This window comes from Gouania willdenowi, chromosome 6 (assembly GCF_900634775.1).
Source record: "Gouania willdenowi chromosome 6, fGouWil2.1, whole genome shotgun sequence".
NCBI classification, from domain to species: domain Eukaryota; kingdom Metazoa; phylum Chordata; class Actinopteri; order Blenniiformes; family Gobiesocidae; genus Gouania; species Gouania willdenowi.
The window spans coordinates 33,455,650-33,472,310 of NC_041049.1; the positions used below are offsets into that span (position 1 = coordinate 33,455,650).

Genomic DNA, 16,661 nt, shown 5'->3' on the forward strand with positions numbered 1-16,661 from the left:
CATTAAACATATTTCGAATAACATGTTCATGTTTTACATGTTATAAAACAAACTATTTTAGGAAGATAAACTATTCCGAGATGGAAATCTGTATCCTCACAGCTGAGGTGGAGCAAAACAAAGATTTTGAACGTGTGAGAACTGAACTTAAAGGATGTCATTTAAATGCTCTGTGGAAGAGGAACAGCCACTGAGCAGGTGACGTCTGCCCCCCTGTGCGCTCTGCAAACATCTTCACAGCAGAGATCGTGGAGACTAGCGACACACAGAAATATGACGTTTTGTCAGCATGCTTGAGGCAATAAAGGACACATTAAAAGAAATTAACGAAACCTTTAAAAAAAAAACTTCAAAATGACTAAATTACTTTCTGTGTTTATTATGCCTATAGTCAATTTCACCTATAATTTATCACATTACTGATTAAATACTGCAGCGCTGTTGTTAAAGTTTCTGGTACACTTTACATTTTAAAAGCATAAATGAGATCCTATTTCCTCCGTATAGAACCCAGTGAAGACCGTGCTGCTCAATTTACCACTGCGATGTAGTGGAAAAACTGATCAGATGAAAAATGTCACACACTGTCTTTGGTGTACACAGTAGAATTCCCCCAGTCCAGGAGAGAGCAGGAGCAGCGCTGCGTCGTGTGTGTTCACTGGTTGAACCTACTGTATGTGCTCCTGCTCATACGGTAGGGTTTACCAGTGGGGTTATGTGATATTCCATGGTAGGAAAACCAAAAAAGTGAATTTCATTTTATTTAGTTCATTCATTTTAATAATGTTTGTATCTCTTCTGAATGTGTGTCTGATTATGCTTAAATGAGGTTTATTTAACACTTTTCGTACACAAGGTCAAACCTGAAGTGAGATCTGCTTGTAGCAAACACTCACGTCAGAATTAATAAATACCAAAGTTTGCATGAGTTTGATCGTACTCTCAGATCTGAACGATACAAACGGTTGTTAAATGAGGCCTATTGTGTGCAGCAGCCTTCATCATGTTTACAGCGTTGACTGTTGTTATGCAGCCTCCGCTTCTCTCACCCCCATTGCAATATTCTCACTTCTGTGATCCTCCTGGACATATGCTGTTTGCAAACGGAGACTTCTAAGTTTTTTGTACTCATTAATGAAGTCAGACTGATGTAGGACTTTGCTGTTCGACTGGACCATAGGTCCATTGTCGTTGCATAAAAATCCACATCTGACAGCTCTGTTTGAACTCCTGCCTGGTGTAATACTTACAAAGGGTTCTAAAATGGTCTTTTGTCTGGACGAAGAAAATGGTCAAGCAAATTAGTTGTTACCTCTTGTGGCAACAGCTACAAGGCATTGTTAACACGAAAGTGTATGCTCAATATTATCCTTCATGTTGACCTCATTTGCCTCCTACATCGCAGGATCTGCGATGTGACTATTATGCACACTTACATTGCAATGATGATGCTCATACGATATATCGTACTATATTGCTACTGTATGTTGTAAAGGATGTAAAAGAGTGGTTTCAGCAACTTCCAGTTATTGAAGTACTAAGACAAACCAGTTTATTAAAGGTTTTCTCTGAAATTTTGCAGACAAACACTTTTGGGTTCAAGGCTACACTCTGATTTCAAAAGATGTGGAGGACTGTGTCCCGATCTTCTTGGGACACATTGCAAATGACGTGTATGTCTGTGGAAAGACCATCAACCTGCTCAAAATCTGCTGTCCTCAGGTTGGTTGAACTGACTTTATGATTTGTATTTTTCCAATCCTTTATGATAGTGTTCGGTTAAAAACGTGGGCTATAACTTTGGTTACGTTTCCCCCGTTTCACCATTTTTCTGAACAAAATGTCCATGTGGATTTATCCAATGAAAAGATTAGATCGAAGCTAACTTCTAAATAATACACCAACAAAATTTTTTTAATGTTGGCACGGTTTTAACAGCAAACAGCCACAAAAACTAATCGTAATGTCACATTTTTAAAACAAAGAACAAACAAAAAATAATATAGTAATAAAAACTAGGGATGCACCGAAATGTAAATTCTTGGCCGAAAACAAAAACCAAGGCTGAAAACCGAAACACCAAACCTTATCATGCAAATTATTAGTCCCATTGTACTTATGGCCCTGGTGGCAACCTGCCCAGGAGCTACAATGTTATTTTTATTTGGAACAAAAATGAATGAAATAATCCTACAGTTTAATGTAGTTTTTTTGGAGGTTCAGACTTTCTCTCTTCTAAGTTTGAGGACAATGTGTTTGAGGAATAATGGCTCATTTTGTCTGTTTTATGCAGAGTGAGAAGTGTCAGGGTGAATTACTTTGCTGAAATATCAGGAAGTGAGAACAAAGAAACTTGTTTATAGACTTGTCCCATCTGGAAACTCAACAAAATCTGCCATTTTATCTCTGCAGCTTATTTCTTTAGTGTCAATGAGTGAAACTCACAGGTGTCTTTAGTCTTGACTTTTTGACTTCTAAAAAAGTCTGACTTCAGATTTGAATCTCAGAATTGAATGAACGTTTTTTGTTTAGTTCCTATTATTATTATTTTTATTATTATTATTATTATTATTATTATTGCCAACCAGGATTATGCATACTCGTAGGTTTACTTTGCCATGTTGCAGGTGGTACACCAAAAGGTGTAATTTATTTCTCTAATAATAATACGATCACATAATAAATGAAATAATCATTTAGAAACTGCATTTTCTATTGACTTGGGTTGTCTTTGTGAGATATTCGAATTGGTTTGATCATTTGGAACATTTAATTAAATGCTTTTTCACGGCACTGTACTTTTTATATATGAAACATCAACACCAGCTTACTGTGTGTGTTGGCAGCACTACATCTGTTGGTCGGAGCTGTCTCTGCCTCGCATCGCTGTCACCTTCTCCCTACAGGAGGTGGAGGAGATTGAAAAGGCATGTGCAGTGTACCGTGGACGCATGGAGCAGGTTGCTAAGCACAGCGCCATCAGCAGGGAGCAGCAGGTAATGACCACACATGTGATTGAAAGGTTTCATTAGTTATTACAATGCTTGTGGGGGTTTAAAAAAATGTTTCACTTCAGTATTGTAGAAACTTTGTCATATTCGGTTAGATGTTATGTTTCCAATGTATGTGTAAGAAAAAAAACTGACTCACCAAATCAACCCACAGGCTGAATAAAGTGGCCTTGGGTATAAAGTATGTGATATAAACAATACATATGGAAATATCTAGGGTAAAATCATAATTGATGATGATGGTGATAATAATAGTAATAATAAAATCTATGTATAAACAACAGAAACTGTCAGGAGTAAACATTGTAAAAAGCAGCTTGCATCATAAGTAAAACCTTCATCGACTACTGACTATAGTGAGTACTGGGACAGTGTAAGTCAGTGAATTCCAACTACTCTAGTCTCAGGGTTCAACAAGCTATGGTTTAAACTTCGGGAAAATGCTATTGATTCAGAAAATAAGGAGCAGTTTATGCCCTGAATGTGAAGTTTGTCCAGGCTCCTGTCCTGAAACCAACTACACACACGCTGTTTTAAAAAAGAGCCAAAATTATCTATTTGTTTTTTATAAAATATTTAAATATTATGTTTTGATCATGTTGCCCATGCAGACCTAGTACATGGCAGTGCTGTTTTATTATTTAAAAAAAAAAATCATGAGGGAAATCATAATTCAAAGATATGTCAGAAGAAAAATAATTTAAAAAGGGGAAAACTAACATTTTAACTCTACAATGTCTTAAACTTTAATATCATTGAGGTTTAATATTCATGCTCGTAAGCTCCATGTGTGAGGTGAGGCTGTTTTGTAGCAAATAGTGTATATAAGGAATGTTAGTTCCCGGTTCCAATGTCTTTGTTGCTGGCGGCACACAGGTGAACAGAAGGATATGTGTAGTGATTTTTTTCTCCTGGCTGCATTGTTAGGCTGTACGAGCAGAGCAGGCACGACAACAGCTGATCCATCAGGTCCGACACTCTGCTGCCAAGACCCTAGAGAGCATTCGTGGTCAGTGTTACACACACACACACACACACACACACACACACACACACACACACCAGTCAGTTATATTCCTGTACATTATTATTTAACTAGTACAGTGCCCGTTGGAAGTATGCATTCATGTGGGAGCATAAGGGGTATAATTGAGTATTTTTGTATCTTTCTGTTGTCTTTTTGTGCATTGTTTGTATAATTATTGTTTTTTGTTGCCATTGCAGTGTGATTCTGGAATCTTTTTATGTATTTTTGTATAGATATTTAGTTTTGTGTATTTTGAGTCATTTTCATATGTTTGTTGTTGTTTGGTGTATTTTTCTGTAATGTATATTTTTGGAGTAATTTTGTGTGTTTTTGGAGCCTTTTTGTATATTTTAATAAGTTTCTGTTGTCATTTTTTGTACTTTTTGTTTAAATATTTTTCATAATTTTGTTGTTTTGTTTGGTGTATTTTTACAAAAACGTTTTTATTATCGACCTTTTTTTTTATAACCCAAACAAACGTCATGGAACCGGAAGTGGCGATAGATATAGATGGTGCGCTAGCGCCCCCTCACACCCTGAGGTCAAAAGTTGAATAGGTTTCATTTCGGGGCCGTCCAAAAGTGAAATAAGATTAAAATAAATATTTTGAAATGACCAAATTACTCCAAAATAACAGATACACACACTCGGGGTATTTGGAACCCGTTGACCAAGTTTCAGGTCGAACTCGCACCGCGTCGGGGAGATATTTGTGCCCCACACACACACACACACACACACACACACACACACGCACACACACACACACACACACAGACGTCCCTTGATTTTTAGTTCGATGTGAGTGGGGTTGTTACACCTTTTATTTTGTGTTTTATTTTACATTATTCATTGTTAGAAAGTCAGTACTAAATAAATATGTACATATATTTTTTATTTGATTTATTCTTTGAAGCATATTTAATAATGCATTTGCAATGCCTTGATTTTAGTGAGGTTAATGCACAGTTGGAGTCATAAATGCAATAATTGTCAATTTATTTCGGTGTTTGGTGTTTGGCCTTGATTTCCTCATGTTTAGTTTACTCATAATATGGTTTTTGGTTTCAGCCTTGAACTTTCATTTCAGTAGGGGTGTGAGAAAAAACGCGATTTTTTTGGGTGCCGATTTTAAATCGATTTTTTAATTCAAAAAATCGATTTTTTAATTTTATTTATTTTAATTTTGTTTTTGATATTTAATCAGTATTTTTGTGCTTTTGTGCAATATTTCAGTGGTTACAAAGCTTTCAATGTGTTGCAACGGTTACTTGATGCACTTGATTTTATAATGGCAGTGTGTAATGCCTGCAATATTTATGTATGCACAGACATTTTATTTTCATATAATCTGTGCAGATCAGTGTTTAAACTGATACAATAGGAGAACTTATTTTTTTTTATTGTTTTTGTGCATTATCAGTAACTCAGGGTGAATTATCCTTAATGCTCTCACTTACAGTTGTTACAATGCCGTCATTATGTTGTCATGGTTACTTTGAGACTTCTACACTGTAGTTTCAGTGAAAATTAACTTGTTACACTTTATTTTATGATAGCAGTGTGTAACATTGCATTTTCTTTTTTTCAGTGAAAATGTGCAAAAACACTAATAATAAATAATAAATAGGATCCTTTGAAGCAATAGTTTTGACTCAATTTGTCCTCTGAATGATCAATATCTTCTGATGAACATATACAGCAACTTGATTTTTTATCTCTACATTTAATTTTGATATTAACTGGGTAGAATATCGCGATAATGTCGTATCGTGATACGTATTGTATTGCAACATCCTTGCCAATACTCACCCTTACATTTTAGTGCATCCATAATTAAGAAATCAGTGTACAAATGTTACATTGAATTAGGAATGTGCGATATATTGTCGTTCATGATACTTTGTCAAAAACATTCTCACCGGTAAGGATATGTCATCCCACGATAGAAACGATAAATGCCCATGTCGGAAATTAGCGAGGGCCACGGGCCATTTGTCCCTCAATTTAGCCAAGAATGCCCATAAAATCTTTGTTCCAAAAGACAAAATTTTCCACAGGTTTGTTGTCAACAACTTATTATTCTTGGAGCTGAGCGTGCAGGTCTGCAGCTGGACTCTCTTGGGCAACGGAGCCTCCACGGTGTGCACCACCGACGCTCCCGCCCCTCGCACACACAGAGATGGCGGTGCTCGTCATGGCTACCTGAAGCTGCTGAGCTGCGATACAACACGGACCGCTACTTGATTAAAACCAGACAACCATCCAACAAAGTGAACCAATCCAAGTTCCTCCATCAGATCCACCCAAAGTTCCACAAACACAGGGACAGAGCTGAACCCGTAGCATCGATTATGAACTGGAGACTCAGCTGAAGCTAACTATACTAAGCTAACCCACCGAGACACTGGCTGGGCGAAGAGCTAATGCTAACCACTCCATATAAGTAATAGACCAAGTAAAAAGAACACGTCTTACTGTCATCAAACCACAGAGAGCCACCGATTTGTTTATGGTCAGATTTAACACTTGTATGGAAGAATAAAAGCTAAACATGTCACACGTGAAATAAAGCGTAAATACTAATGTCACTATTCATCCGTCCCAACTTGTGAAAAGCAATAATTTTAAATTATATTTCACGTGTTCACAGACAACGCTGGTCCCATTAGACCAGGGATGCCAGGGTCAAATTGGTCAGGGGGACAAAATTTTTTCAAGTGAAACCTCGGGGGCCGAATTACACTTTGGGCCTGAAAGACCAAACACTGACTCAACACATGAATATGCTGCTTGAAATTATTCATAAAGGCTTACACATTAAAAAGAAATGTAATTGGCACCACAATAGCCTTACAATGAGGTCTACAATTACAAATCAGCCTAAAGCAAGTTACCCTCTAAAGACGTAACATAGTTCCATCCATGCAAGTAGCCTACATTTATAAATTAGAAATGCAACAAAATAGACAAAACACATTTCCTCTAAATAACACAAGTGTAAACTGTAAATTACTCTGATCATATTTATTGAAGGCTTGCACATGAAAACATGCCAATGCATAATTAGGCCAATTAAAAAAAGGCCAGACCAAGTAGGTCTAAATGTGTCAGAGAAAGTAAGTGCCAGAATAAAGCAATCCAACAATAGACCAAGTGACTGAATATCCAGTAGGAATTAGGAAAACAAAAAGGTTCTTTAAAAAATTGCCAAATATGACCCTATCTTAAAACATTACATTGGCTCAATAACAGATTAACAGATTAGCACATTAACTTTGACATTCATCACCAGTAAACTCCAACCCACATTTCCACACACCTATGCCTATGGCACTAGCCTACATCAGTCAACCCCACCCCTTTTATTCCCTCCCCACCATATCACACATGATTATGATAAATGGGGAGACGAGCCTTCTTCAGCTACATTTTACTTGTTGAAGCCAGACACCTTTTAACTTTCAACAGCTTAGCTCAGCTGCAGCTGAGGCAGCAGCAACAGCAGCAACAGCAGCAACAGACCAACTGACGGATTCCACCAAAATTAAAGGTCCCATATTATGCTATTTTTCACCCATCTCCATTTGTTCTAAGAACCCCAACAACCTAGTATTTGAGGTTTATTTTTCCAAACCCGCCTGTTTTCTGGAGTTTTAGCCCCTGAAAAGTGACTTTCTGACCTTTCGGACTGTGTGAGTGGGCGTGTCTATAGACGCAGACTCCACCTATAACTCCACACACAGTCGATCACTAGTGACTTTCTTTTGCTGTTCACACACTTTTTGTTGTTTTCAGCCAGAAAACTGCACAATATAGTAAAACACATGGCTATTTAAGTGGATATTGTGATTGTGAGCCAGAAAGACACTTTTTTATGAAGTGTATGCGCCGTGCAGCAACAGCAGCTGTTTCAGCTGCTTCAAACACTTACCAGAGCTGCTACGTTGCTTTATTGTCATCATCTCATGTAGAAATTGCAGGAAAAGTCCATTCAAGGTGATAGTACAAACCGCTGTGTCACATTGTGACGCAAACACAGTGTTGCCAGATTCATGGTTCGAGTTTGGGCTGTTCTAAGTAGTGATTGGGCTGGAAATTGTCCACCTGATCTGGCAACGCTGATTCCCGATTTCAATTTTCTCTGTGTTAGACTTACACAGACCACAAACAAACGACTGGATGGTTTTATTTCACATTTTGTGTGCTGGTGGACAGAAGAAAAAAAAAACATTAGATAAAAAATAGAAATTTAAATGAAAAAAAAAGAAAAAGATTAAATTCAACCATATCAACCACGGGCCAGATGTGATGTACAATCGGGCCGGGTCCGGCCCGCGGGCCGTAACCGTGGCACCCCTGCATTCGACTAATGTAACTATTGAGATTATTACACCAAAATATACTGAATGATTAAATCATCAGCTTGATCTGGTTTAATTATAGGAAATCAGAGAGTTATTTATTAACCATAACTTTATGTAACTCATTATCAGATGAATGAAACAAGATTCAGCAACAGTAAAAACACTAAGAGTTATTTTTGCTTTTCATGTGCTTTTTTTAGAAAATAATTTCATTTTAAGTGAGGAAAGAAATGAATTACATAAAATAACACTAATGAAGTGACCCACATGCACTAATATATTCCATAAAATATCAGCTCATGAACTCTTTGAGTCAGCAATTATTGTAGCTTTTTTAATGTGTCAAGTGTTGATGTATTTAAATGTATTTGTGTTTGTAAGGAACCTGTTGGGAATTGTTTTATTAGTTCACAGTTTTTTATTTATTGTGATGTTTATTGTTATTGTGATAAATACCAGACCACATGTCACTGGTCTCAGGAGAGACTTAGACTTTCTTTATTGTCATTCAAATTTGAACTTTACAGTGCAAATAAGAACGAAATTTCTTTGCATTGGCTTGTAGTGCAGGATAAAAAAAACAGCAGCAATATTTACCGAAGGTAAGTAGTGTTTAAAAAATATGGTGCAGATATAAATAGATATTAAAAAGAAAAACTGTGTAAAATTTTTTTACAGATAAATATATTGCACTGTTTTTACAGTCCAGTGAGGTAATCCGGTTGTGGGGGTTTGAGGGGGAATGAAGGGATTATCTATTTTTTTTGTTCAGAAGTAGGGATGTAAGAATTCACGATACTGAGTTCACGATACGATTCTCTCACAATTTATTTTACAAAATGGGACTGTAGACAAATGATGACTGAAAAATATTTTTTTGGGAAAAAAACTAGAAAATACTGTATTATTTTCCTTTTATTTTTCATTATCAAAAGAATCCCTTGATAAACTATTCAAAACAATGCAATTTAACTAAAAAATAAATCTTGAATGAAATAAACAAAGGAATAAGACAAATGAGAAGAAGAAGAAGCCTATTAATTTAAATTCTGGTTCTATACTAAACAATGCAAAACTGCCTAATAGTTCTTTTTTCGTTTTAAAAGTGCAACTGAAAATGCATTTTGTGCCTTAACAATTGGACTTAAAAAAAAAAAGAAAAAAAAAAAAGTAGTTTCACTGATTTACGTCAGATATTTGTTTGGACCAGCAGAGGGCGCTCGTAACCCAGTGGTCGGTTGGCATGCATAAATTCTTGCAGTGAAGAAGAGATGCCATGCTAGCAGACAGAGCTAATAGAAAAACGTGACTTTTACAGATATTCACGTAATATTACAGATATTCTTTCGGTGCTAAAGGGGTATGGAATTATTTATGAACATGTTTAAGAGTAGAATGCGGTCAGAAAGAAACTACTAGCAGATTCCGCCTGCTGCCTACACCGCTGGACAAGAGAAGGGATAAATATATAGCGCCCTCTGCTGTTTAAAAAAAGTACTGCGATTCAATTTTCAAAGTGTTGCATCCCTATTCAGAAGTCTTATGGCCTGGGGGAAGAAGCTGTTACAGAACCTGGTTCAGAGGCTGCGGAACCCCTTTCCAGAGTCCAGCAGTGAAAACAGTTCTTGGTGTGGGTGGGAGGTTTTTTGCGAGGAGGAAGTGAAATCCTGATGATTTTTATCAGGCGTCTTCAACGCTCTGAGACGTGTTGCAGTGTGGCCGATGGTGCAGCAATTTTGTGCATCTGCATGTGTGCGTGCCTGCATGTGTGTGCAATGAAGGTTTCATGTCCTTTGCTGTGTATGTATGGCTAAACAACTGGCTGTTCTCTTTCTCGCCCCCTGCAGGGCGTCAGGTGTCCCAGCATCTGGCAGAGGAAGCCAAAAAGAGGAAATGCTTTGAGGAGCAGAAGCAGCACCTGGAGCAGGAGCAAAAGGTACGACAGTTTGATAGGACAACCAGTGAGTTGTCTAAAATTAAGATAGTTCCATACTTCCATGAAGGCGACTGTTTTAAGCCAGCACATGTAAACACCTGGTTACGTTTCCCGCTTCACCATTCTTCTAATATTGAACAAAATGTCCATGCGGATTAATCTAACGTAAAGAGTAGATCAAAGCTAACTTCTAAATACTACACCAAGTTTTTTTTATTGTCAGCATGGTTTTAACAGCAGACAAAGCCACAAAAACTAACCTCACTAAAATTAAAACATTATAATTGTATAAATTGATATTAATGATTTAAAGAATAAATCAATGAAAAATATGCAAATTTTCATATTTTTTTTAAATTTTTTTTTTAGTACATGGCTTCCTGATTGCTATTTAACAAATTCATTGCACAACATAATATAGAAATAAATAATAAAGCAAAATAATAATGAAGCACAGAAAAAATTAAAAAATGACATATTCGAAAAGGTGTGAGAAGAAGCAACGCTTGTTAGCTCTCACCCCTTTGTCTAAATAAAATGTATATATATATATATATATATATACATATATTTATATACACGCACACGCTGAGTTTTGCAGCCCAGCTATGACACGAAATTAAATATCTTTCCCACTGGAAATTTTACCAATGTGTTGTTCAGACTATCAGATCATAGAGGTTAGTACCAGTAGCTCAAAAAAGACAAAAAAAAAGCTGAACGGAGAAGTTTAATATCGTCTCGGCTTTCCTTCACAACATACGAGCTGCGCAACATCAGCGGCTGTCAGTCATCATCATATATATGACGTCAACCTCAAATAACTTATTTAAAAACAAACTTTACAGAAAAATGAGCACTTGAACACAATGTAGGATGATATTAACTAGTGACTAGTATTTTAAGCATTGCTAAGATAAGAATGTGGTTGCTGCTTTGTCCTTCCACTCCAGCTCCCCATGCCTGAGGCCACATTTTGAGATGACCACCAGGGGTCATCATTATAATGTTTTAAGGTTGTTCGGCTGTTTAAGCTTTTGAAGTTATGTTCCCCTCTTAATTGATAATCTCCCTCTCGATTCCTAAACACATTTTGTATATTTTTTGGTAATTGTCTGTTTTTTTCCTCATATATGATGATTGCTGTTTGGTAAGATACAATGTCAGTTAATTTCAGTAGTTTTGATTGTATAAAAAGTGGAATTGTGTGTTACAAGTAGTGGACCTTATGAATAGTCTTTATTGCTCTTTTCTGCAGGATATTAAGTGACTATAACCTAAGGTGGGAAATGGAAAGGGTGGGGAAGATTTGATTATTTTAAAGTGAGAGTGAGATGTGAAGTTGTAGTTGTTTACATTGCCAGTTTGCTGGCGTCATCACAACATCCTGTTTCGGTCGGCTTGTTTCAGTGAGAAAAGTGTTTCGGCTGAAAATGCACTTTTGGGCCATTTTCGGTGGCTGGAATTTCGGCCGGAATAAAAACTATGGATGCCCCGATATGACTTTTTCCCAAACGATACTTAGAGCTAGATTTTTGCCGATCCCAATTACCGATATGCCATATGTTTATTAAACAGCTTTTCAGATTTGTAGCAGCAACATGTTGAATATGCTGTCTGCAGCTTCTCATGTGAAGTACATAACAAGCACGCACACACCAAATTCCCGAACTATCCGCTCAACGTGCTTCCCTGCATAAAAACTAAGCGAATTTCACTCTTGCTCTCACACAGACATAAGCACTTCCTACTGTTATATATATATATATATGTCACTATTATCAGCAACCTTGTTTTAAGTGATTAAAGCACGCCATAGGCAGAGCAAACCACACCCATGCAGTCACAATTGTTTCCCTTACGCATGTTCTCCCATCCAGACTTCTGACGTGCTTAAAAAGAACTCACGCATTACTCTAACCTTTAAATCTGTCAATGAAGGCGATCTGATGTGGTTCTGAAAAGGTTTTATTCGATGAAGAACAATGTAAAAAGTTTATTCCAGTCCGAGCCACAGTTACAAAATTACAGTTTCTTTTAGCAGATGCTTTTATACAAAGCGATGTACAACATGAGCAATTAGGGTTAAGGGACTTGCTCAACATCCGGTTGGATTTAAACCGGTGACCCTCAGATTACAAGCCTGCTTCCTCATTGGCCGTCAGATTAAAGAATGGGCTGATATACGTCAAAATGCTGAATATCGGTGCCGATAATTGGCCCAGCCAATAATCAGTCTAACCTTAGTGGGGTCTGTTGGTATTCTGGGGAGCTTATAGTGGCCTAATGGCCAAAGAGGCAGGTTTGTAACTGGATCCTAGGTTTGGTTTTGATGGGACCATCACTCCCGAATGCAACGCTTGGACTGCTTATTGCTCCTCAGTGATGGTTTAAATGCATTGAATGACTTTCATGTACGTACCTTCACATTTGTGACAATTAAGTTGTTAATGTTTTATGTTTATTTGTTCAAAGACAATACCTTAATTAGCTGAAAAGTTTTTTTTGTTGTTGTTGTCAGTGGCGAAGTGCAGCTAAGAGGAATAAAGAGGAGGACGATTTTAGCTTTGCCAGAGAGCTGAAAGACAGAATGATGAGACTTCAAGCTCTGGAGGAGCAGCTGGAGCAGACAGCAAGGTCGGGCTGCCTGAACACAAACGTTTTACTGTTCAGAGCCCATATGAGAGTTAGTTAGTGTGGTTTCACTTTTGCAGGAAGGAGCTGATTGCTCAATACAGCCGGCTCTCAGAGGAGGCAGCTCGCAGAGAGGGGCGGGCCTTATGGAGGGTGCAGCGAATGAGGCTGGATGAAGCTCGTGTGAAGTTCTTCATGGAGGACAGGAAGAATCAGGTGCGTGATGAAAATGGGTCCAAATAATCAGTGGTGATCTATCTATTCACTTGTACATTATTTTGAAATTATCAATTTAAAAACCGAATATTTACACTTTTATGGGTGGTAAACTGATGGACTGTATAAACAAAGTCAATGCAATTTGTTCTTTTTAATTGAATATTGTCTATTTTCTTCTTTTTTTAGAAAAAAAAATATCAGTAAAAAGTTAATACAAAACATAATCAACGATCAGTACAATAGTAAATTATTTATGGATAAAAATGTTTTTATATTTGTCTACTCTGGCACTCTGAAAAGGATCAAGCGGGTCTGAAAATGGATGAATGGATACCTTGTTTACTGACACATAAAGAATAGACCTGATGCTCTTAATGTTTAATGACTAAATTGACAAACTAGAACCAGATAAGAAAATAAGCAACATGCTTCTGACATACTTCTGTTAAATTGGAAAAATAAGAGCTGCAATTGTTTTTTTCTGAAACTGAAAAACATCCTCTGTGTTCTTCATTGCTTTTTTAACAGTCTGATCAGTAACTCAATAAATAAATCAATAAATGATTGCCAATGGTTACCACATATCTCTAGTTTATAAAGTGTTTGTGTCTCAATTTCAGGAAGACTTGGAGAAATATCTTATTGGCAAAGAGAAACCCCTCACAGAAGTTCTGCTTCCTGTTAGCTCCACTCAGCAGACTGCACTGGTAGGACCACATGCTAGATTTTCACACTCTTTGTTGTGCTGTGATAAAATCTTGATATGTGCTGACAGAATTCTGCTTTGCAGGATCCATCTGATCAACAGACATCACTGAATCAAGATCATGAGCCTGTATCACCATCATTAGATCTATCTTTGCAATCTCAGACAACCCCCTCTGAGTCTGTCCTAATCCCTAAAGGCAACAACTTTCTCCCCAAGCTTCCCAAGTCTGACAGCCAGCAGGTGGATGCAACCCTCCAAGGAATTGGCTCTACAGCATGTGAACCATGTCCAACAGGTCTACTGGTAGACTATGATTTCAGTATCAACCTCAGCTCACTTGAGGGTATAACTGGCCAAACTTCAGTCCAGCTGAGGCCTCTCTGTGGACCTGCAGTCCATTCACATCTCATTGCAAACCAGCCTCCCTCTGCTCCGATACCAGATAACACGTCTCTAGCACGGGATAGTGTCGTCAATCAGCCTCAAGCCCATTTTGTCCCAGATATGGAATTTTTAAAAGGAGATGAGACTAACAGCAAGCACAGGGAAGAGGCATCTGTGTTGGAGAAGGATGGAAAATTGGCAGTTTGGGGCAATACAAATGATGATCAGAATAGATCTGTAGAGGCTAGAGAAAAAAGTGGAGCTGAATCATCTCAGGATCACAAAGGAAAAGGTAGCCCCCCAGAGCTGCTTTCAGATACCAGTGGACCAGAACAGTATGTAGTGGAAGTGGATGCTGCCCTTCCAGCCACAAACAGCCATGGCCACCCATCGGATTCTCACATCAGGATAGGCAAGCACATGTCAGAGGTCGTCGCTCACATTCCTGCTCCAAATGTCTACGGCCATGCCTCAGATTCTCACATTAGAGTTGGCGAAAATGTCTCAGAATTTGTTGCTTTGCTTCCTGCTCCAAACGTCCATGGCCACATTTCTGAGTCTCACATTAGAGTAGGAGAGTTGGTTTCAGACAGGGTTGCTGCTCTGCCCTTGCCAAACATCCACGGTCACTCCTCAGATGCGCACATCATAGTCGGAGAGAATGTTTCAGACGTAGTCATTGGTCTTCCACCTCCCAGCATACATGGTCACTCCTCAGATGCTAATATCAAAGTTGGTGGGTTTATGTCCGACGTTCCTGAAGCACGACCACGGTGGAGCGCACATGGCAATGCCTCCGACAGCGCACTCCAGCTGGGCTGTGTCGTCTCTCGGGATGAGCCCAAACGCCCTCCTCTGCCTGGCAGCATATATGGACATTCCTCTGACTCCAGCTTGGGTATTGGTTGTGTTGTGGCCATGCCGGAGCCCCTTCCATCTCCACTACCAGGCAGCGCCCATGGTCACTCTTCTGATTCCACGCTGGGTGGTGGCTGTGTGGTGCTGGGGATGGAGCCCCCACGCTCCGTACTGCCAGGCAGCGCTCATGGCCACTCGTCAGATTCTACGCTTGCTGTTGGATGTGTGGTGAAGAGCAAAAGTGGAGAAAATCAGTGGCAAGGTAAGATTCAAACTGTGTCACTCAAGATGAAAGCTTGAAAAAAACATGGAATATTTAAAAAAAGAAATAAGTGAAGTTCAAACTAGACTTAAAAACAGTAATGGAGTTATTTTTGCTTTTCATGTGCTTTTTTTTTTTTTTTTTTTTTTAGAAAATAATTTCATTTTAAGTGAGGAAATAAATTAATTTCGTACAATAACACTAATAGTGATCCACATGCACTAATATATTCCATAAAATATCATCTCATGAGCTCTTTGAGTCAGCAGATATTGTAGCCTTTTTTAATGTGTTGATGTATTCAAATGTATTTGTGTTTGTAATGAACCTGTTTACACTTTAAGTTGGGAATTGCTTTATTTATTTATAATTTTTTATTTATCGTGATGTTTATCATTATTGTGATAAATACAAGCAATTTTCGGGGTAATTTTTTTAGACCATGTTGCCCATCCATAAAATAAAGTGCACAAAGTCTCAAGCTCCTTCTCACAGTCATGTATTTGTGTTGTCTCGCTCCTTCTTTCTTATGGTCCTGTAAAAAAAGGTCTAGCCTAGTTTCTCCGTTTTCTTGATTTACTTTAACAGCCTTGATTCTTTCCTGCTTTGTTTATTGCAGTTTAATTTTTTTCATTTAAACTGCGATAAGCATGACATTAAGCATTGTCATGCTTAATGCGAAAGCATGACAATGCTTTCCCATTAAGTTTAAAAATCATTTTTTTTTACATGACTCAGCCAACATGCTAAAGTACAACAAAAAAAAAATTACAAAAAGTCCACCATATTTACTCAATGTTATAACAGGTAGGGACTCATGTAACTCATGGTTTCAAGTACACACAACAGGATGCTGACAAATGCAGCAAGTGAAGTTAATTAACACTCAGTAAACAGTCTCAAGCCAAACACATGGGATGCTTGGAAGGTTTCTCTTCTGCTGCCACAAAACGTTTCTTTCCAGAACATTCTGTTGTTTCAAAGTGATTAAATGTGGGGACTGAGTGAGTCATTTCTAATTTTAACACTTCTATCATACTACATAAATCCAGTCTTTTTTCTGTAATTCAGCTGTCCTTTTTCAACAGCTTGTTTTCCTTAACCCGTTAAAAATTGACTTCAAATTTGAACTATAATTTCATTTTTATTTTGTAACAAAACCACATATTGTGATTTTTCTCTTTAGGATGTTGCATGTGTTGAAGCAGGCAGATATCCCACTGCTCTTTTACACTAACACTGCAAATTGAGAAT

At 37.8% G+C, this 16,661-nt stretch overlaps 1 protein-coding gene across 1 annotated transcript in view; it reads left to right on the plus strand.

Moving 5' to 3' along the window:
* Positions 1 to 16,661, plus strand: part of tubgcp6 (tubulin gamma complex component 6) — a 46,779-nt gene that overhangs the window by 15,206 nt on the left and 14,912 nt on the right. Inside the window, exons 10-17 of the mRNA XM_028450529.1 lie at positions 1,583 to 1,722; positions 2,847 to 2,996; positions 3,939 to 4,020; positions 10,253 to 10,341; positions 12,863 to 12,978; positions 13,056 to 13,191; positions 13,815 to 13,901; positions 13,985 to 15,407. Of these exons, the coding sequence (XP_028306330.1) occupies positions 1,583 to 1,722; positions 2,847 to 2,996; positions 3,939 to 4,020; positions 10,253 to 10,341; positions 12,863 to 12,978; positions 13,056 to 13,191; positions 13,815 to 13,901; positions 13,985 to 15,407 (2,223 nt within the window). The remainder of the gene's footprint in view (positions 1 to 1,582; positions 1,723 to 2,846; positions 2,997 to 3,938; positions 4,021 to 10,252; positions 10,342 to 12,862; positions 12,979 to 13,055; positions 13,192 to 13,814; positions 13,902 to 13,984; positions 15,408 to 16,661) is intronic.